At 42.9% G+C, this 23,150-nt stretch overlaps 1 protein-coding gene across 4 annotated transcripts in view; it reads left to right on the top strand.

Moving 5' to 3' along the window:
- LARP4B (La ribonucleoprotein 4B) overlaps positions 1 to 23,150 on the top strand; it is a 124,505-nt gene that overhangs the window by 91,926 nt on the left and 9,429 nt on the right. For all 4 annotated transcript variants that reach the window (XM_063727457.1, XM_024253587.3, XM_054523130.2 and 1 more), the window contains exons 8-14: positions 5,884 to 5,987; positions 11,070 to 11,180; positions 12,308 to 12,361; positions 12,448 to 12,657; positions 16,188 to 16,294; positions 16,741 to 16,995; positions 21,409 to 21,454. In XM_063727457.1, the coding sequence (XP_063583527.1) occupies positions 5,884 to 5,987; positions 11,070 to 11,180; positions 12,308 to 12,361; positions 12,448 to 12,657; positions 16,188 to 16,294; positions 16,741 to 16,995; positions 21,409 to 21,454 (887 nt within the window). The remainder of the gene's footprint in view (positions 1 to 5,883; positions 5,988 to 11,069; positions 11,181 to 12,307; positions 12,362 to 12,447; positions 12,658 to 16,187; positions 16,295 to 16,740; positions 16,996 to 21,408; positions 21,455 to 23,150) is intronic.

The following is a 23,150-nucleotide window of genomic DNA, read 5'->3' as shown; positions in this document are numbered from 1 at the left end:
GTACTTGAGAGGCTGAGGCAGGGAAATCGCTTGAACCCAGGAGGCGGAGGTTGCAGTTAGCTGAGATTACACCATTGCACTCCAGCCTGGCGACAGAGATAGACTCCGTCTCAAAAAAAAAAAAAAAAAAATTATGTTGTGAGTGAAGTTGTTTCTTTGAAGTTTGGCAACATCAGTGTTTAAGCATTAAGTGCGGATGGTGCCCCCTACATAGTTTTGAGTGATTGGACATTGCTAAGCCTGACTTCAAGTCTCAATTAAGTCCACTGCCTACACTCACATAGAAGGGTTTTCACATTGTCCCTGGCTTAACTGTACTGACGACAGTCTGTGCAGGTTTTTTTTTTTCTTGTATGAACGTGACTTTACAGTAGTATAAAAAAGTGAGCATCTTATGTTAGAACTTAGTTGGCTTTTCTTTTCACAAATAAAAGTTTTATATTTTTCTGTTTTTAGACAAATAGCATGGGTTATTAAATTATTGGAGACAGTGAAGAAACTGGCAAACATAATTACCATTGACTGTGAGTTCTGAGAGTGGCACTGCTGTCTCCCAGGATGGCGCCGTGCTCCCTGGTGTCATCATGCAGAACAGAAGCTGTTGTCTGTGCCAGCTGTATTGGGCCCCATCTTTGAAAGGCCAGCAGCATTCTTGTCCCTGTTTATACTCTGAAGTCTTTTTGGTTATGATTAGGAGTTTCAGGTTTAGTTATTCCTTTTAGGACAGACCTTGCAAACGCTGCTGCCCCACTGGGATGATTTCTCAGTTGATTGTTACTGGCAAGGGGTCGTTTCCACCAACCATGAGGATATTAAATTGCTCTGTGTGGTTGCGTAACAGAGCCCGCCTGCCCATAGGCGATCCAGGGCAGCCTTGTCACCTATTTCGTCCCATCTCCTCCAGCCTTTTTTATGACTTACCTTTTATCTATTTGCACTCAGCTCTTTAGTTTCTCATTTTGTTTTTTTCACTCGATTTTTCGACAGAAATGTACATGCCTTTGTAAGAACCTATGTGATAAGAATATAGTTAGCAAGTTATTGCATTCATTGTAGCTCCTAAGAGGATGAAAATGTCATAAATAGGTCCACAGGAGCAAAGTTCTCATCTTACTTTTTTTTAAAATTAAGTTGAATGGATGAATGAATTTATTTATTTTTGAGATGGAATCTCACTCTGTCGCCAAGGCTGGAGTGCAGTGGTGCCATCTCAGCTCACCGCAACCTTTGCCTCCTGTGTTGAAGCAATTCTCCTACCTCAGCCTCCCAAGTAGCTGGGCATTACAAGCATGCACCACCACGCCCAGCTAATTTTTTGTACTTTCAGTAGAGACGAGGTTTTACCACATTGGCAGGGCTGGTCTCAAACTTCTGACCTCAAGTGATCTGCCCACTTCAGTCTCCCAAAGTCCTGAGATTACAGGTGTGAGCCACCATGCGTGTCCTCATCTTATGTTTAAATCTTGTGCCCAAAATACCTAGCAGAGACTCAGACACACAGCAGATATTTGATGAATATTTAATTTTATCTTTTTAAAAATTAAACTCAAGATTGTCTGAATGATTTTCCTTTGAGTACTGCAGCTCTTGTGTTAAGTTGTATAAGTTACATTTCTAGATTATTTTTAATATCACAATAAACATACAGCGCATGTCCCAGTATGTCTGTCAAGTGCTGTTTTTACCCTTAATATAACTAAAACTGCTAATTAAAAAGACATGCTAAAATATTTGTCACCAGAATAAATACATTGTGTTATATACACACAGTGAGTACCAGAGCTGTTACAGTGAGCTAGGCCTACATATTCCAACAAGAATAAATTTTAAAATTATAATGTTTATAAAAGCATATTTCCAAATTTGTGCAAGGTGGTACCATGTATATAAAGCTTGGGGGTGTGTAAAGCTGAAGCACAGGAATTTTTGTGGGTTCAGAGGAGCACGTAGATGGTGTGAAAGCATGAATGGGATTGAAGCTCATCATTCAGTGTCACGTCATGGGGGCAGCTGAGTTGGGTGAGGCATGAAGTGCAGAGGGTGTCACCCCTGCCTGTATGGAGGTAGAATTTACATACCATAAATTATGCATTCTAAGTGTACATTTGGTAAGTTTTAACATATTTATACACCCATGAAACTACCACAATCACGATACCAAACAGCCATCACAGCCCACCCCCGCCAAGCTTCCTCTACCCCCTCCCCAGGCAACCACTGATTTGCTTCCTGTCACTACGGATTAGCTTGCAGTGTTTACAAATTTGATGTAAATGGAGTCAATTATGCAATATCACTTTCTTTTGGTCTGGCGTAACTATTGTTGTTTACTGGATTAGTAGGTGATTGCTTCTTTTTGCTGGGAAGTATTCTCTCAAATGGATATTCCCAGTTGGTTTATGCACCTACCAGTTATAGACATTTAGGTTATTGCCAGGTTTTGACCACTACAAATTGCTGTGGACACTTGTGTAAAAGTCTCTGTGTGACCATGTGCTTCCCTCTCTTTTGGGTAAATAGCCCCAAGTGGAATGTCTGGATTGTGTGGTTAGGTGTGTGATTAACTGTGAAACCGCCTGCCTGTTTTCCAAAGTGGTTGGACCATTTTATGGTTGGCCACCACCAGCAGGGATGAGAGCTCCAGTTGCCCCATATCCTTCTGACACTTGGTATGCAATCATGTTAATTTTATGTTTTCTAATAACTATATAGTGATATCTTGTTGAGGTTTTAACATCTATTTCTCTAATTAATGAAGTTGAGCATTTTTTAAATGTGCTTATTTGCCTTCCTTTTTCTTCTTTGCAGTAGTGTCTATTTAGATGTCCCACACATACTTTATTAGTTTTATTAACAATTGAGTCCTTTCTTTAGAAGGAGACTTTATTTTTTATAACAGTTTTAGATTCACAGCAAAATTGTGAGCAAAGTACAGAGATCTCCCATGATATCCCCTGTACACATGCATGGCCTCTTCCCATATGAACATTCCGCAGCAGAGGAACATTTGTTATAATTGATGAAACCAACACTGACACATCATTATCACCTGGAGTCCACGGTTTACATAAGGGTTCACTTGGTATTGTGTATTCTGTGGGTTCAGACAACCGTGTAGGGTCATTATCTACCATTACAGTATCATACAGGGTAATTTTACTGACATTACAGTATCATATAGGGTAATTTTAGTGACCTAAACATCTTCTGAGCTCCACCCATGCATCCCTGCCTCCCCCAGTCGCTGGAAGCCACTGATCTTTTTACTGCCTCTGTAGTTTTGCCTTTTCCAGAATGTCCTAGAGTTGGATCCTATAGGATGTAGCCTCTTCAGATTGGCTTCTTTCACTTAGCAATATATGTTGAAGGTTCCTCCATGTCTTTTCATGGCTTGATACATATTTCTTTTTAGTGTTGAATAATAGTTCATTGTCTGGATGTCCCACAGTTTGTTTATCCATCTACCCACTGAAGGACATCTTGATGACTTCCAAGTTTTGGCAGTTAAGAGTAAAGTTGCTATAAACATCTGTATGCAGATTTTGCGTGGACATAATTTTTTAGCTCCTTTGGATAAATACCAAGGAGCACAATTGCCAGATCATATGCTAAGAATATTGTTTGTTTTGTAAGAAGCCACCAAAGTGTCTCCCAAAGTGGATGTACCACTTTGCATTCCCATTGGCAGTGAATGAGAGTTCCTGTTGCTCCACATCCTCAGCAGCATTTGTTGGTGTCATTGTTTTTGATTTTTGCCATGCTGACAGGTATGCAGTGACATCTCATTGATGTCTTAATTTGCATTCCCTATGACATATGATGTGAAGCGTTTTTCCATATGTAGATTTGCCCTCTGTAAATCTTCTGTGAAGTGTCTGTCCAGGTCTTCTGCCCATTTTTTAATCTTGTTCATTTTCTTATTGTTGAGTTTTTAAGTTTTGTGCATTTTGATGTTAACAGTCCTTTATCAGATATGTCTTTTGCAACTATTTTCCATCAGTCAGTGGCTTCTCATCTTGTCGATGTCACCTTTCACAAAGCAGAAGTTTTAAATGTTAATGAAATTTTTTCATGGGTCATGCCTTTAGTGTGGTATCTAAGAAAATATTGTCAGACCCAAGGTCTTCTAGATTTTCTCCTATGTTTTCTAGGACTTCAGGTTTTGCATTTTACACTTAGGTCCATGATCCATTTGGGGTTAATTTTTATGAATGGTGGTGCCAGGTCTGCACCTAGATTAATTTTCTGCATGTGGGTGTCGAGTGGTTTAGCAGCACTTGTTGAAAAGATGCTCCTTTGCTCCACAGTCACATTGTCAGTGATGTGTGTGTACACTTGAATATGTATTACAGGTATTCTGGATACAAGTCCTTATCACACATATGCTGTCTCAGTGTACAGCTGTTTTTTTTTTGTTCTACCAGTGTCTTTTGAGAAGCAGAAGTAGACATTTTTTATATAGTCCAATTTGTAAATTTTTTTCCTGCTACAGATCTTGCTTTTGGTGTTGTACCTAAGAAATCTTTGCTTGGTCCAAGGTTATAATAGTTTTCCTTTTATTAGTTTTATGTTTTACATTTGAACATTTGAGTCTGTGATCTGTTTTGTGCTGATGTTTGTACATGGTGTGGGGTATGGATCCTATGTGCATCTGTTGCAGCACCCCACGTGTCTGGGGCCTTGTCGTGTTGACTGCCCGTGCACGTGGGTGTTGGTCTCTCTGAAACGTGTGTTTTATTCCCTTGATTACTTGTCTGATTTGATGCTAACACTACAGTGTCTTGATCACTGTAACGTTATAGTAAGTCTTAAAGTAGGTTCAGAACCTCCAGCTTTGTTGTGGCTCTTCTAAATGTTTTGCATTTTTATATGAATTTTAGAATCATCATTACAATTTTTCAAAAAGTCCTGTTGGTGTTTTTATTGGGATTGCATTGATTCTGTAAATTCACTCGAGAAGAATTTACCCATTCTACCAGTGTTAAGCTTTACAACCCACAAGCACAGAATATGTCTTTACGTAGGTCTTTAAAATGTTCTTCTGGCAGTGTTTTGCAGTTTTCAGCATACGAGTCTTTATGATCTTTTGTCAGATTAAGATATAAAAACTAAGTTACAGTCATGCACCAGTTACCTTTCTTGTAGGGTGAGCTTTGGTGGTTTATGTCTTTTAAGGAATGTTTCTGTTTCATGTAATTTCTTAGTGTGAACTTTTTCATAATATTCCATTGTTATCTTTTTCCTGTTGATAGAACCTGTAATGATGTTGCCTCTTTCATCCTGATGCTGGTGATTTGTGTCTTTGTGACGGTGGGCACCTCTGAGCCCTAATTGTGATCATTACTTGCTGTGACTCGAATCTGCGCGTTGCGTAATTTCATAGATGTGACACCAAAACACAATTTATGTAAAAACTGGCAAAATCTAAATTAGGCCTATTACTGTAGTCACATGAGCATCCTGATGTAAACGATGCACGACAGTTAGGTGAGACATGATCATCAGGGAGCCAGGGAAGGGCACACAGAAACAAGTTATAAGACAAGATTATTTCACTTCAGGTACTTGTGGAAAGGAGAAGGCCATTAACCCTGTATTTTCGTCTGCTTTTTTGAGCTGTTCAGAACCTTTGTTTCATAGTGTTACATACATTATGGCTCTTGCGGGATTTTAAATGTCCATATTCCTTAGTTTTGAAAAATCTAACATGTGAGATTGGTTTAAAACCTTTGGATTGTGTTAACTAGCAGAATTTTTGACAGTTTGCCCATTTGCAGGTTTCTTTAGCTTATTTAGTAATATATGAGTATAATGTAACACATTCCACTGGCATATCATATTTTAATATTTTTGTTTCACCACTGACTTTTCTTCTCTTTATAGCTTTACCTTTAGTCCAAGTGGATGAAAAGGGAGAAAAAGTAAGGCCAAATCAAAATCGCTGCATAGTAATATTGCGTGAAATATCTGAATCTACCCCTGTGGAAGTAAGTAATTTCTCCTCTGAAGGTTACTTGGACATTTTCCCAAAGGTCTTTGTTGGTTTTGATTTTTTTTTTACTTTTGTGTTTTTTTGGGCTGTGTGTTTTTTAGAATGAATACTTACATTAACACTGTTTTCCCAGGATTTACACACACTGAGCTACAGAGTAGGAGGGAATGATTCCCAAACCTTTTGATCTCAGTACTCCTTATAATTAGATAGTGAAGGTTTATGCATTTCTATATTTAGAAATTAAAAATAACACATTTAAATATTTATTTAAAAATAAGATTAGTAAACCCACAAATAATGAAAAAGAGCACTTTTGTGATAAATAACTTTTCAAAACAAGTATTTTTATGACAAAGGGGCATCGTGAATAACTCCCTGAGCCACCAGTGTGGCCTGGTCCAAGCCAGCATGGCCACTCTTAGAGAACTGGTAACTTGGGCAGTAATTTTTTTTTTTTTTTTTTTGAGATGGAGTCTTGCTCTGTTGCCCAGGCTGGAGTACAGTGGCGCAACCTCGGCTCACTGCAAACTCCACCTCCCGGGCTCAAGCAGTTCTCCTGCCTCAGCCTTCCGAGTAGCTGGGATTACAGGCGCCTGTCACTGCGCCCAGCTAATTTTTCTATGTTTAGTAGAGGGTTTCACCGTCTTGGCCAGGCTGGTCTAGAACTCCTGACCTCATGATCCACCCGACTGGTGCAGTAATTTTAGGGAACCACAGTATCTGATAGCTTAAAAGTAATGAAAAGCCATTTACTGTTATGTGTTGCTATAAAATCTACTATTTGTCCAGATGCCTAAACTGAGTTGCTTTGTGTAGTAAACACACTGATGGTCACACCTTGAGATCATGAAGTAAAGTCTTTGTAGAAGGTGCTGGCAACTTAGTTTATCCTACCTCAGAAAATGGAATCTGCCTGCTTTGGGGACTCGCAGAACACAGGAAGCCTGGGTTTGTTGTTGGTCTCATCTCTCACATGATTTCCGCCTCGTCATTCATGCTACCTCTTTCCACACACCTTCTCTGCAGAGGAAATGGACATTGCGGCTCAGGCTTTTCAGTCCGAGTGGGTTAGTGTGTGTGAGAGTTTCTTAAGGAAAACAACCCTGTCATGTGACAAAGGGCAGGATTCCAACAAAGCTCTCTGCCTAGCGTAAGAAATTCTGTTACTCTCATATAAGTATGGTCTTATTCTAGCAAGTTTTACCTTCTGTTCAACTTAGCCTGTCTTTACTAGTTCTATATTGTAGTATGTGGAGAAAAAGAATTTAGGATTATATTTTTTCCTCCTATTTTTATTAAGGGTCTGAATATGAAGGACCAGCATATTTCTTGCTTTCTTTTTTTTTTTTTTTCTTTTTTTTTGAGATGGAGTCTTGCTCTGTCACCCAGGCTGGCATGCAGTGGCACCATCTCGGCTCACTGCAACCTCCGCCTCCTGGGTTCAAGTGCTTCTCCTGCCTCAGCCTCCCGAGTAGCTGGGATTACTGCCTCCCAAAGTGCTGGGATTACAGGTGTGAGCCACCGTGTCCAGCCGAGGACCAGCATATTTCTTATGATTAATTTGGACATCTGTATTAACGCAAAGTAATATTTAAAACATAGATCCTAATTTTTAAGACTTGAAATGTTTGTAAAACTTTAACCAAGGAGAATTTTCTGCATTTAGCAGTAGACATTGATTTTGGAGTATTTATATTATTCAAAACTGCTGACCTTATGTCTGTTGTAAAACTTGAGCAATGAAAGTCTTAAGAGAGAAAGTTTAAAGGAAACTCTTTGATAAATTAAAAGTTGGGGAAAAAAAGGAAGGAAAATAAGTAGCCTAAAACAATCCACGTAAGAACATAAGTTCCCAAGGACTCTATAATTATTATAGAGCCCTTCTACTGGGTCTTAGAAATGTAGGCTAGGAGTTTCCAGAAAATTCTTCTTTAAATGTCACTAGGTATTTGTCAGTGATTAGTACATTTTAAATACTGATTCTGATTTTCTTAAAAATAGGATTTTCCCAGAGGCAGAGGAGTCAACCATTCTTGCCACTAGTAGACTCATAGTCTAGTGGCCTTAAAGTATTATTGTTTGACTTTAAAAGTCATAATCCTAATTTACCGTTAGTCAAGTATGACTTCGCATTGATGTGTTTTATCTTTTAACCAGTAAGCATTTACCAGTGATGGGACAACAACATAGGGCATTAGAATCCCTGGAAACTGTTTTTGTAGTTCATTTGGTTGTCAAATCCCTTTTGTACTTTTTGAAGTGTACCTGGCTAGTAATTTTTTATGGAATGGCCCTGTTTTTCCTTGTTGCTGTTTTTCCTCTGGAATCTGGTGTGAATATAGCCACTCTCACGTTCCTTGATTGACATTAGTATGGTATGTCTTTTCTATCCTCTTTTAACCAACCCATTTGTGTTTTCATATTTAAAGTGGATTTCTTTGAGCAGTGTATAATTTGGGTCTTGCTTTTCATATCCAATCTGAAAATTTCTGTCTTTTTTTTTTTTTTTTGAGATGGCATCTTGCTCTGTTGCTAGGCTGGAGTGCAGTGGTGTGATCTCAGCTCACTGCCACCTCCGCCTCCCGGGTTCAAGTGGTTCTCCTGCCTCAGCCTCCCGAGTAGCTAGGACTACAGGCATGCGCCACCATGCCAAGCTAATTTTGTACTTTTAGTAGAGACAGAGTTTCACAATGTTGGCCAGGATGGTCTCGATCTTTTGACCTCATGATCCATCCTCCTCGGCCTCCCAAAGTGCTGGGATTACAGGCGTGAGCCACCGCGCCCGGCCCAATTTCTGTCTTTTAATTGGGAGTGTAGCCCATCTACATTTAAGAGGTTAATGATGTAATGATGTGATTAAATTTAAATTGATCATCTTGCTGTTTGTTTTCTGTTTTGTCTCTTCTCTTCTTTATTTTCTTTCCCTTTCCCCTCCTTTAGTTTGGGATTAAATGTGTGTTTTTATCTCCTTTTTTGGCATAATAGGTATAACTCTTTGTTTCTGTTTTTTAGTGGTGCTTTAGGGCATGCTTCTCCAGCCCGTGGGCCGCATGCCGCCCAGGACGGCTTTGAATGCAGCTCAACACAAATGCGTAAACTTTCTTCAAACATTATGAGGTTTTTTTTTTTTTTAAAAGCTCATCAGCTATCGTGTTAGTGTATTTTATGTGTGGCCAAAGACAATTCTTCTACTTCCAATGTGTCCCAGGGAAGCCAAAATATTGGACCCCCTTTCTTTAGGGTTTTTAGCTGACCCTCTAACTTTACTAGAGTCCGTGTAATTCACAGAGCACCATGCCTCTTGACCTTACAGCCATGCTGTCCCATTTACAGCCATGCTGTCCCATTCTCCACTTCTAGCCTGTGCTGTTGTCACACATTCTAATTCTACACAGTCATAAGCCTCACAATACATCATCGTTATGTTTGCTTTAAACAAGTCATTTTTAAAAAGGGATTAAAAATAAGAAAAACGTGTTTTATATTTATTCAGTATTTGCCATTTACAGTGCTTCTCATTCCTTTATGTCAATCTGGACTTTCCTTCTGCCTGGACATTCCTTTAGCATGTCTTGTACAGGTCTGCCAATGATGAGTTTTTTTCAGCTTTAGTATGTTTGGGAAAATCTTATTTCACCTTTATTTATGAAAGGTATTTTTGCTGCATATAGGTTTCTGGATTGATGGGGTTTTTTCCTCCCTTTCTGTGTTTTAAAGATACTCTCTCTTCTGGTATACGTTTTCTGTGGTTTTTATCACCATCCTTCTGTATGTAATAAGTCTTTCTCTGGCTGCTGTGAAGATTTTACTACTGGTTTTAAGCAGGTTGATTGCAGTGTGCTTTGGTGTAGTTTTCAAACTTCTTGTACCTGAAATTTATCAAGCCATTATTTTGTTAAATGTTTTCCTCCGCCTTTTGTCCTTTTCTTCAGAAAGTGTCTAGCCAGCTGTTAATCTTATTTAGTGTAGTTTTAATTTCAGACATTGTATTTTTCATCTCCAGTAAAGTTTGATTTTGGTCTTAAAAAAAATCTTCCATATGTATTTAATATGCTCAGTCTTTACCTTTTATGGGATATGGAATATATATGCAGTAAATGTTTTATGTGTATTAAGTCTATCATATCTGTCATTTCTAGGTCTAATCTTTTGCATTATAGGTCATATTTTTCTATTTCTTTGCATGCTTTGTGATTTTTGAGGAGATGCCCGTAGTTTTAAATTTTACTTTACTGAATATTTTTGTATTCTAATAAATATTCTTGAGCTTTGTTTTGAAATGCAGTTAAGTTACCTGGAACCAACTTTCTAGGTGGAATCAGAGCAGCCTTTTCTCTAGGGCTCATTTTCCCCACTGCTGAAGCAGTGCCCTTCTGAGCACTGTCCCTGCTCTCCTGTGGGTTTAGGAGAGTTTTCCACTGTGGCTGGTGGGAAAACAAACCATTCCTCTCTTGGTGAGCCTTCCCTGGGCTTGTTCCCTCTCATCCCTCAGGCGGTTGTTTCCCAGGCTGAAGATGTGGGGAAGGCCATCTGCAGGCTTACCCTGCCGGCTCTGCGGCCCAGGCACTGAGGGCCACCCCCCCGTTCATGTCCCTCTCAGGGATCACACTCGTGTACACGCTGGGGTTCAGGGCCTGAAACCGTTCTTCATGTATTTTGTCTTTGGTTTTTTAATTGAGTCATCTGGGGGAGTAAATCTAGTCCATCATGGCCAGAAGCAGAAGTCCAAGCAATTTTTTTTTCTTAAATTGCCTTTTTTTTTTTTTTTAAAGTTGTGCAGTTATCAGCCCAGAAAATGATATGATAGTTTTCACATTAATTTAGCTTAATGGTATCTTGAGAGTAGGGGAAGCTGTAAGTTGTGTGACTGTTTTTCTCTATGGCATTGTGATTCTAATTCTGGAAGCCCTGCTGAACCCTCATCCTTTTTGGAAGAAAGATTTACTAGGCATCATGGTACATTAGTTTGTTTAAGGATAGTTCCTTAAGAGAATGCATTTGTTAAAAAAATTTTTGGTGAGGACAAAAACTGACATTGTTGAGAATTAATTTCTAACATCTCTATTTCCTGTAGGAAGTAGAAGCACTATTTAAAGGAGATAATTTACCGAAATTTATAAACTGTGAATTTGCATATAATGATAATTGGTTTATTACATTTGAAACAGAAGCTGATGCACAACAGGTAAGTTCTTTCCACCATCACCCTATGAATTGCATAGTTTACCAGTTTTTAGTATTAGTGCATGTTGGGACTAAACTTGGGCGTTGAGATTACTTGTGATGGTAAGTTTGCATATAATCTGCAGAGGAAATCAAGTTGTAGAAACTTAAATGAGTGTATTTGTATGGACAATTTTTATAGCTATATAAAAAGCATGTGATTTTACTTTCTAAGGACAACAAGCTAAGCAACCTAGGAAAATCAGTTGTGTTCTTCTATCTGGGCAGAGAAGTTTTACTATTTGCAAAGTGTTTGGGGGGAAATTTGAACCTAATCTTCATCTCCCAGCAGACTTCATTGTATTTTGGAAGATGCTTTTAATGGTATTGAGAAGTAAGCTCTGTAAGGAGGCGTGAGGAGTTAGTAGTTTTCCTGCCTTTAAGGGAAGCATCTTATTTGTGAGGAAACTAACACATGTATTATAAAGTGTTAAATGATATAAACAATATGTGGAGTTCAGAAAAGAAAACACAGAAACCTGAAAGATGCGTTTTAATTGGATGGAGGGGGAAAGGGGAACGGAAGATAGAGTAACCATTTTTGTGGAGTGGAGTGTGAGCTCTGCCAGCCCGCTTGACGAATGTAGTCGGATGAGATTGAATCAGGTGCAGAGCCCTCACAGTTTTATAGGGGTTTAATGTAGAATTAATGTGGAGAAGAACAAGGAGATATGTAAAGAATGACTTTTGGATGTTATGATCCTAATCCTTTTCCTTCCTGTCTGGTATTTCCTGAACTGCATACTCCTAATCTGAAATTGGGATTAATACTAGGAACTCAGTATTCATCATTTTCCACCAGGTCAAGGTTCTTAGCCAGTGGTCTTTGGGAGACTTCTATGGCATCTGTTAATACTTACAAAATTGTGTACAAATCTTGTTTGTGAGAATTTGGGATACATGTTCCATAGCCCTTATGAGGTTATTTTAAGGGATCTGTGACCCAGGGAGTGTCAAGAATCATTATCCTAGGTTCTGTTCACCATAATTTAATTATGTATTTCCCTATTTGAGCTATTGAGTGAACTATTGGTGCCTCTTATTCATAAGGTTAATCGAATGGAATTTTATACTTAATTTTGCCCTTAGGCTTACAAATACCTTCGAGAAGAAGTCAAAACTTTTCAAGGAAAACCAATTAAGGTAAGCAAGACCATTGGTTATACTTTGTTTATTTGCAAATTGATGTTCTTAAGTATTCTAATAGAAACTTACATATTTTCAAACAGGCACGGATAAAAGCAAAGGCAATAGCTATAAACACATTTTTGCCAAAGAATGGATTTAGACCCCTGGACGTGAGCCTGTATGCCCAGCAGCGCTACGCGACGTCGTTCTACTTCCCTCCCATGTACAGCCCCCAGCAGCAGTTCCCCCTGTACAGCCTGATCACGCCCCAGACGTGGTCAGCAACGCACAGCTATCTTGACCCACCCTTGGTACGTCATTTCTTTACTAGGAATTGATGTTGTAGACACTATGCTAGATAATTTGAAGGATTAAAATCCTCATCTAATAGGAAGCCAGATAGGTGTGCAGTCTGACATACTAAAACAGACCTTCAAGTTATGTGGGGGATTTTAAATTTAGCTGAGAACAGAGCTTATGCATAAAGAACTTTGGATTGCTGTGATCACAATCCTTGCACAGCCCGTCTCCCCTCTTGTCATGCAGCTCTTAGCAAGACACAGAGGGCGATAAGTGCTGTAGTGTACCTGGTGTCCCCTACACGGAGGACAATGCAAGGGGGATTAACTGAGGAGGAAGAGGTGTTTAATAGGCTTCTGACAGCAAGGCCAAGGAGAAGGCCTGCTGTTTTACCAGCGTTATTTTACTCACTTCTCACCAGTGTGAGAGTTGGTCGACATGATTAATTTTTATGGATCTTGGCCTTTGTTAAGGCCTATGGTTGGAGTTCATAAGTCTGTACTGGATCTAGACATTGTCTCTTTGTGTGCTGCTATAGATGCTTGAAAGATCAAGTGTGTCCTGGGTGGGAATTAGCATGAGTTTGGTGGCATTGGATTCACGAGAGTCAGCAATACACGGATGAGCATGTCCTTGAAGCTGAAGTCTAGTTGAGAAGTGAAGATGGGTTCATGGACTAGAGGTTTGCATGAGGTAGCAATGCAGGTTAGTTGGAATTGGAGAGATTGAAGGGTAGCATACATAGAAGGTTATGGTCAGAAAGCAGAAATTGAGTTAGTAACTTTGAAAAGAGTTCATGTCCAGGGTTTCGCTGTGGACTAAGGGAAAGACTGGGTGGTCCTCAGGGTCGGATGGCTGGGAGCCAGGCACCCTGATGTGCAGGGACGTCACTGCTGACAGGCAGAAAAGGAGGGTAGGTTCAGAGCAGAGAGAATTTGAGAAAACAAGTGCCTGTATACACGTAAAGTAAAGATACGGGTCCATGAAACAACTCAGGCTGGAAAAGTCAAACATGCCAAGGAGACACATGTACAGAATGCCAGAACACTGACAGGGCTTATCAGGGATTGTGTTGTCATCTAGGTTGAGCTTTTCAGGTTAAGTATGAGTTTTTCAGAAGGAATCAAAGAGAAAGAAGTTTCATGAACAGAAGATGGTGGTGGATTCATGGGTGTCTGAGCTGAAGTGTAGACCGGTGGCAGGAAGTTGGGGAGCGAGCTGGAAGTTTCCAGGCCTAACTGCGCAGGTGCTTAGCTGTCCTGAGGCATGTGGGCTTTGGCCTAGTGCTTGTGGGAAGTTGTTTAAGGTTTCTAAGCGGAGAAATGAAACCATACTCCATTTAGAAAATAGCTCCTCAGGCCGTGTGAAGGGCAGGTGGGGACAGGGAGAGATTTTCAGAGGACCCCAATTCCCCCTGAGTCTGGAACCACTGCAGTAGAAGAACCTTTGGTAAAGTTACTTCTGTCTCTTTTGAGTAAGTCCTAATGGTAAGAAAAGTTTCTGGCTTTTTGAAGTAGCACATTCTATGAAAGTGTACCCATAGCTGAATACTTCGTTTTCCCAAAAGCATATCATGAGAGAACCTCAGAGAGACTTTAGTCCGTAGGCTCTGGGTGTTGAAGAATCATCGCTGCAGGTGGCTTGCCATGCTTGTCCTTTTAGTTCTTCCTGCAGCAGTTGTTTCTTCCATTTCTTTAATAATGGTTGACCCTCTCGGGGATCCTTGGGGTTCTGGGTCAGCTTATGGCCTTGAGTTGTGTTGTATGTTCAGGTTGCGATGTGTGCCAGACAGCTGGTCGTGCTCTGAGTCTGTGAAACTGGGGCTCTCCATCGCAGCCTTTTACTTGTGCTAAAACATGTGAGTCCCTTGTTCTGCAACTGAAGAGATCGTGCCTATTAATCCCCAACAAGTAATAATAGGAACGCATTAATAATCAACTTTATTTTTTATATATGACCAATTTTATTTTTTATCTTGAGCAAAATTACTGGAATATCAGGGCTCTGTCTGTAAAATGACTTGCTGGAAATGACTAGTCCTCATTGCTCTTCCTGTGATTTACAGCCTCAGATCTAGGTCTGCATTCATGGCTCTTCATGTGTGATGTATTTTCTTTTTCTTTTTTTTTTTTTGAGACGGAGTCTCGCTCTGTCGCCCAGGCTGGAGTGCAGTGGCCAGATCTTGGCTCAGTGCAAGCTCCGCCTCCCAGCTTCACGCCATTCTCCGGCTTCAGCCTCTTGAGTAGCTGGGACTACAGGCGCTCGCCACCACACCCGGCTAATTTTTTTGTATTTTTAGTAGAGATGGGGTTTCACCATGTTAGCCAGGATGGTCTCGATCTCCTGACCATGTGATCCGCCCCCCTCGGCCTCCCAAAGTGCTGGGGTTATAGGCATGAGCCACCACACCCGGCCATGTGTGATGTATTTTTAAAGAATCCGATTCTTACAGATTGAAGAGTTTCTCAAGTAGCAAATTGGAGATTCTAACTTCCCTTTTGTATGATTTTATTTTGGTCCTAAGCTATCTCTAATATTCTTTTTCTGTTATATCTTCCAGTTAGCTCTAATTAAGGAGAATTACTTGCTTTTTTCCTTTCCTTTCTCTTTTTCTCCAAACAAGGAGGGCTCTATGCGTATCTCTGTCACTTTAGTGACATTGAGGGTGTGGACTGGAAGGCCCTCAGGAACTAAGTGCCCTGCGTCAGGAGCATTAGGAGCGAAATATCAGTGATTCGGAATGTATTGGAAACCATGGGTCTGGAAGCTAGAGAATTGGAATGAATGATCTTGAGTTTTGTTTGTTTGTTTGTTTTTAAAGGAACTGTTTTAACACTAAGTTTTATCTTATTTTTGTATGTGTCTAGATTTTAAAAATAGTTGGTCGATACTTAAAATTCTATGCTCAATATTTTTAACTACTTAAGATCTTTTAGGGGTTCTGTGACCCTTTCTAATTTTCTTCTGAATCTTATGTTAGTATATTTGCATGCCATACATACCTTGTGACTTGGGGAATAATGATGATCTGCAAATACCCTGATCTGCAGAGCAGGACTTGTGTCGAGGTAAATGTAAAGGTCCTGTCAGGCTGTGGTTGGATCAAGCCCAGTGAGCAATAGTGGGTGTGCAGATGCTCCTGAGATTGAGAATGTTGATGAGTTGTATTAAAGCCATCAGGAATCAAGAACTGTTGACTTCCTGCCAGTGATGGAGGTCGTATCAGACTGACATGCTAATGGTTACAACACTTGTTGGAGCCCATGCACTCGACCACGTCTTTCCTCTCAGTGCCAGCTTCCGCATGTGTCAGTTCTCCTCGCCGGATTGTTGTAAGGATTGGCTGAAAGGATGCACAAAAGCTCCAGCCTACTTCTAAACAGCACCCATTGGTGATAAAATTGTAAAATACATGTCTCAACATGGGTCATGACTCTGACAACATCAAGAAATGCCCTCAGTTTCCACAGATTTGTTGGTATTAATGAAATTGAAGTCTGTTTTATGGTTTATTTACTTGTCTGTTTTCAAATGAATCTAGGTAACTCCATTTCCAAATACTGGATTTATAAATGGGTTTACGTCTCCAACGTTCAAGCCTGCGGCATCTCCTCTGACTTCTCTCAGACAGTATCCTCCTCGAAGCAGGCAAGTTCCGGGGCGGTCCTAGCACTGTTGGTCTTTGCGCTACTGCCCTTCCGGAGCTGGGATGAGAGAGCTTTGATCACTAGTTCTGCTCCTCGCAGACAGAGCCACCTGAAGCACACAGCTGCATTCTGTAAAGACTAAGCACTACAATCTGGCATGGGTGCCTGCCTCAGACTCTCTGAGAGGAGGCTTTGGGCAACTTGTACACATCAGGTGTGCCTGATTTTAATTTGGGCCTGGACTAAAAAACAGCTAAGCATAATGGTGGCACATTGTTAACAGATTTGCATTATCCTATACGTTAGGAGTTAACCATTCCAAATCCTATTTTTATATTTTATTAAACAGAAACCAGATTTCAGCTTAGCTGTTCCATGTCAGTATGCATGTTATGTAATGCCTTGATCGTTTTATAACTGAACACATAAAACCATTTTTATTTACAGGAATCCTAGTAAATCTCATCTGCGGCATGCGATTCCTAGTGCAGAGAGGGGACCTGGGTTATTAGAAAGTCCTTCAATATTTAACTTCACTGCAGATCGATTAATTAATGGTGTCCGGAGCCCACAAACAAGGCAAGCAGGTCAAACTAGAACACGGATTCAAAACCCTTCTTCAGCATATGCCAAGAGAGAGGCTGGGCCTGGGCGTGTGGAGCCAGGCAGTCTCGAATCCTCTCCTGGTTTAGGGAGGGGAAGGTGAGTTGTTGAGCAGTTACTGTGTAACATCATAAACTAATATTTTAAAAATTATTTAATTTAGATATGTTTTGTAATTGTCTTTAAATATGTCACAGAAAATCTAATTGAAGGCTATAAACATAAAGGGTTTTATGTAATTGCTGAGACTTAAATGGCTTCATCTTTTTTGGAATATGAAATGATTCAGTGAGAACTGTAGTTGTTTTAGATCATTATTTGTAGAAACATTGGAGCTCAACAGCCATAGACTCCATCCCATGTGCCTGCAGTCTCCTCTTGGCAGCATCCCTGGCTCATCAGGCCTCTCTGCAAGGGCGGTGTCCAGGCTCTGCCCCATGGCTGCTGGCGTGGCGCCCTCCAGCTGGGTGTGCACCAGGCACTGCAGGTGGAGCCTGGAGCAGGTAACCAGGCAGATCAGCACTGAAGTCTCATCTCATTGGAGGGTTGAAACTAGCCAGGATGGGTCTTAGCTGTGCTTCCTGCCCACTGTTTTTGGTTTTGTTTAATATTTTTTTGGCATCAATCCTGTAGTAGGTTTTTGTTTGTTTGTTTGTTTGTTTGTTTTTAAGACAGGGTCTCACTCTGTTGCCCAGGCTGGGGTACAGTGGCATGATCATGACTGACTACAGCCTTGAACTCCTGGGTTCAAGCAATCCTGTTGCCTCAGCATGCTGAGAAGCTAGGACTTCAAATGGACACCACCATGCCTGGCTAGTTTTTAAATATTTTGTAGAGACAGGATCTCGCTGTGTTGCCCAGGCTGGTCTTGAACTCCTGGCCTAGAGCCATCCTCGTGTCTCAGCCTTCCATAGTGGTGGGATTACAGGCATGAGCCACTGCACCTGCCCATTGTTGATAAGGCCAGTTCGTCTTCTCAGTCCTTGCCTTGATGAGGACTGTCAGGATTTTCCTCTCATAAGTGACAAACAAGTGACTTAAATTCCTGAGCTTTTTCAGAGTTTTCTATATACAAAGTGTACAGCACCATGCCTGATGTGCAAGCTCCTCTTCCTGCCTGCCACAGTGCACACGCTCTGTGCAGTGAGAATTCAGCATGAAGAGGCATCAGAAGCATCTCATTCCTGCCCATAATGATTAAATGAGCACATAGTAGTTCCTGCAGGGATTGTGCAGTGGCATTGGAAGGCACCATGGTCGGGGAGAGTTGGCACTGGGCTGTGTCTCACAGGAAACATGGCATCAGGTTGGCTCAACAGGCCTTGGAGATGCAAAGCCAAAAGGGGCCCACCATGTCATGGAGAGTCAGTGACTTCAGGGAGCAGTTGCTAGCCCTGGGTCTCAGTTTGGGGTTCTTAAGGCCCAGAAGCTTGGAGGGAGGAGGGCTGCAGAGCTGGGGCTCAGACCTGGGACAGAGCCCCACTCATCAAGGCCATGTGGCTCCCTCTGAGGGGCATCAATTGTAGGCATGGTGTGGAAGGAGGCAGACTAGATGGACAAGGCCCCCGGCTTCAGCCTCCTGTTCTCTTCAGTGTGCCTTGTTCATAAGAGCATCACAAGGAGTTTCCTGGCAAATGAAAGTGGGGCTTGTTGAATTCCAGCTGCCTCACAAAATGTATACAGGTGGCTTTGAAGCTGAGAGTCCAAAGCTTGCTAACGAATGTGGTCTACCCAGGATACTCTTCAGTAATACTTGAACTTCCAAATGCAACTGTAACAAGTTTATGCTTTTGCCTGACAGATGCAGATTTTGCACCAATGGAGACCCTCTATCTCCCCACCAAGGGAGGACAACTGTCCTCCCACCTGAGACCTGAGCACTGCGGCAGGGAGTGGTTTAGGAAGCGCGCACCAGCACGGGCACGATGGGCAGGGAGTGGTTTAGGAAGCGCGCACCAGCACGGGCACGATGGGCAGGGATTGGTTTAGGAAGCGCGCACCAGCACGGGCACGGTGGGCAGGGAGTGGTTTAGGAAGCGCGCACCAGCACGGGCACGATGGGCAGGGAGTGGTTTAGGAAGCGCGCACCAGCACGGGCACGATGGGCAGGGAGTGGTTTAGGAAGCGCGCACCAGCACGGGCACGGTGGGCAGGGAGTGGTTTAGGAAGCGCGCACCAGCACGGGCACGGTGGGCAGGGAAAGCGCATGCAACTCCTGCAGCCTGTTTCTGCAATGGGTCCTGAAGCCAGAGCTGAGCTTCGTAACCTCCTCCTTCCCTCTGTCTTGAGAAAGAGCTTGTGCTGTTTCGCAGGGAGGTGCGCCAGGCCTTGCTTGCCCTGAGAACCTGATCCACAGCAGCCATGCCTCCACCTCCTCTTTTTGGGAGGGTTTGTTTTGTTTCCATTAACTTTCTCTATTGGACCAAAGTGCTAAGATGTCCTGGAGAAGCCCTTACCAGAGTCCAGACACATGTCCCTACCCTTGCATAGTGGCCATGGCAGGGCACGGCCCAGCTGGGTTGAATGGCATGAGGAGCCCCAGGCGCCAGGTGGCTGCCTTCGTGGAGCTACTGTTAGGATCAGCTGGGGGAAGCACACCTCTTCAGGGTCTCAGGCCTTCACACCACTGCATTCAGAGTCACAGGTGTCACAGTGATGTTTCCTCTATGGTGCTGGGACCACCCTGGGTCCCTTGCTACCCCTTGTGAGCTGTAACCCACCATGGCCCTGTCACTGAGCCTTGGCTGGGCCAGCCTGCTCTCTGCATGATGGGCACTGACAGCTGACAGTGTTCTACGGCTGCAGGTGGGCTTCTGGGACTGACATGGGTTACGTGGAGCCCAGTGAGGGTGTGGGGAGTGTTGGCTGGGCCCACTGATGGTGACTGGGATAGGACCCCATGGCAGGAAGTCTGTGTCCTGGACACCACTGTGTTCCAAGGGATGGGTGCCCCTGCGTCCCAGCCGGTAGTGACGAGCAGGCTGCCCTTGGTGGAGGGATGCCCTGTGCTGAGTCCTGCAGGGTGTCCTCTTCCCATGTGGCTGCTGTCCCTCCGTCCAGCGCTCAGGGCAATGCCTCTGGGCAAGCAGGTGCTGACACCATCCATCTCACACCCCTCCCAGGTCCCCAGGGCCAGCTGAGTCCTGTCCCACTGAAGACTCATCTGGTTGCATCCCTAGCTCTGCTCATGGGCCATTGTAGCCCCACCTTTCCACTACTTCTGAATCCTGGCGCAGTGGAGTGGGAGTTCAGCTCCCTGGGTTTTGGGAGCACCCCCTATTAGGGAGTGGTGCTGAGCCAAGTGTGTACTGGGGTAGCTGTCCATAATGCAGGCCCAGGACCCTCTCTCCCTGTGAGGCCACAGGCATGGATCCAGGACAAGGAGCACCAAGCCCCCTGTTCCTACAGGAGGTTGGGTTGTCAGGACTCATGCCCCACTTGTGGCTCAGTACTCATCCATGTCCCATAGTCTGGCCTGCAGTCTCCGCAAGGCCCCAGGAGAAAGCCAGGAGCTATTTCCAGAAAGTTTTCTGTAGGAGATAATAGGGATTTGCTCCAGAATCCTAAAGGTTTGTGCTGTCCTTGCCCTAGAGGGGTTGGCCCAAGGTTCCACAGAGTGTGCCAATGTTAGGCCATCTTAGGCAAGACTACTTTTTGGTTTTCTGTAAATGAAGGAATTAGTCAAGACTATTTCTTAACTCCTTTCCAGGTTATGTAATACGAGGCTCTTTGGGGAGTCTTTGCATTCCATTAAATTATAAATTGAGATTAATGTGTGTCATGTGACTTGTTAGACCACATAAGCCTGTCCAGGGAAATGGGAATGTCTTGGCCATCCTAGTGTCCCAGGTCTCCACGTGAAGTCACCACTTAATCAGTGTCTGTCCTGTGGTTATCAGCTGCGTGTGTGGCGTGGCCTTGCTGCCTGCATGGGGAGGTCAGAATGTGGCTCCTGAGGCTGGCAGGCGAGGGCAGGAAGTCTTTGGGGGCACAGAGGTCCTTGTGTGGTTTTCGTGGGAAGGGATCGGCCACTGAAGCAGTAGTGGAGGGAGCTGAGAGGGCAGAGGAAGGGATGGGACGGGGTATTTGGGATCTTTTAAATCTGATGTAAAGCAAATCTGCACCGGGAAAATTCTCACCACCATTTTAAACAACTCATTGATGGAGCTCAGTCTCAGATTTTATGTGTCTTGTCATTACCACCCAGTGGATGTTCAGTACTCATGTCCTAACAGACATCCCAAGGAGGCACCAGGGAGTTGGTTTCAGTCAGTGTTTTCTTCCGTTCTTTATCACTTGCCTGGACTTCCGCGTTAGTCCCTTGCTGTCAACTTTGTGTTGTTCTGCTTATGCTTCTTAAAGTTGGGATTTTAGAATTGAAAGTCATCTTTGAAAGGTTTCAAAGTGATAAAGACTGAATTGATGTGTACTTTATGTGAGTGCAAACGTGCTCAACAGTAAATTCTCCAAGTGGGAAAAAAAATAACAGTCTTTCACTTTCCACTCCTCTAGGAAGAATTCCTTTGGCTACCGGAAGAAAAGGGAGGAGAAGTTTACAGTGAGTACATAAAGCATATACCTCTTGACAAGACATTTAAATCTAATTTATACCAAACCTGAGATTTAATTAAATGGATTAAGGTTAAGACACAAGAATGAACATTTCAAAAGACTTGTAACGTGAAATCCACTAAGTAATAAATGACACCCTGGCTGGCCTAGGAGGAAGCAACTGTAGAGGTTTTGGAAATAGCAATGTGCTGCACGGGACTCCATAGTGCACAGGCGTGTTGTGCTGTGGCATAGGCATGGCCAGGAGCTTGCTGTCGCATGCAGTGCAGCCTACACACGGGTGTGCACGTGAGCTCTTCTGTGTGGCAGCTGTACCAGAGAGCCTGAAATGACTGGAGGCATTCATTTCAAAGAGCAGAGTAAGCGTCTTCCACGGAGCAATTTGTTTGTCGGTGTTTTTCCTTCAAAACTTTCGAATACTCTCCTGCTGTGTAGAAAGCATTACCTCCTTCTGCTATAACTTACTGGCAGGACAGACCCAAACATAAGTGATAGGTTTTTGTGGCAGTAAGTACATGAGACATGGTGATTTTTGCTTGGGTTGATTAAACAGAGTTTCTCCTGTGGAAAATGTTTGTGCTGGTCTTTAGTGGAGGATGGCATGGACTTCTCCACAGCCAGTGGTGGGATGGCACGGTGGCAGAGTTAGCAGTACCCACGAAGATGGGGGGGACGGCATGGTGGCAGTTAGCAGTAGCCATGAAGATGGGAGGGGCGGCTTGGTGGCAGTTAGCAGTACCCACGAAGATGGGAGGGATGCCTCCACAGGCTTGCACATGTGGAATTCCATACAAGGAATGCTGGAGAAGACCTGGACAAATCCTGGTCCAGCCGCTCAAGCCATCACACAGGTGCTTTCTCATCACAAAAGATACAATCTCTGTTTAGAACTCAGAAATTGTGCCTTTCATAAGGTCAGCTTAGTCGAGTTTTTGTTTAACAGTTGGTGAGGCAGTTTTTACTGGTTAATTCCAATTGGAATTGGTGAATTCCATTTGGACTAACAAGGCAAGCATGTAAACACGGGGCACTGTGGTGCCTGCCATGATGTTTTCCCACAGCCCTTTCTCTTCCATTATGTTTTGCTTTCCTGATGCACGTGTTCATGACTGTGACCGCTTAGAAGCTTCGGCGTGTGGCCCAGTGTTATGTTGATTACAGAGCGCACACCCATCGTCTTATGTACGTGCTCTCAGGACCTCAGAAGGGTCCAGATGCCTTTTCTGTAAAAGTGTGTGAGCCTCGGGCCTAACCACACCCATGGGACCTGAGCAGTCCTCAGACCTCACCCAGAGGTGCTCAGATCCTAGAGGATTTTAACACTGCCTTCCAAGTCAAGTCCCATCTGTGGGTGATGTCATTTTGTAACTCCCACATCTGGGTAGTTGTTGCCTGCCTCTTTTGCTTCTACGAGTTGAGATTTAAATGCATTTTTTGGGAAGGCTGTCTCTCTAATAATGCTTATCTTCTGAAACGCTGTGTTCACCTCAGAAACCGCTTTGCCATCACAGTGGCCGTGTGTAACTTAGAGCTTTGCAGGATTATTTTGAGCATCATGTTCACAACACTAGGTTACAGAGAGCATACAACAGCCAGCTGCTCAGTAGGTAACAAGCTTACTGGGAAAAGCTAAGCTAAAATTAGGCACCTGTCCCATGGAGCAGAGAAGCAAGCGGAGAGCC

Source organism: Pongo abelii, chromosome 8 (assembly GCF_028885655.2).
Source record: "Pongo abelii isolate AG06213 chromosome 8, NHGRI_mPonAbe1-v2.0_pri, whole genome shotgun sequence".
Lineage (NCBI taxonomy): Eukaryota > Metazoa > Chordata > Mammalia > Primates > Hominidae > Pongo > Pongo abelii.
Note: the sequence above shows the minus strand (reverse complement) of the source record. Positions and strands in the feature narration are given on the sequence as shown.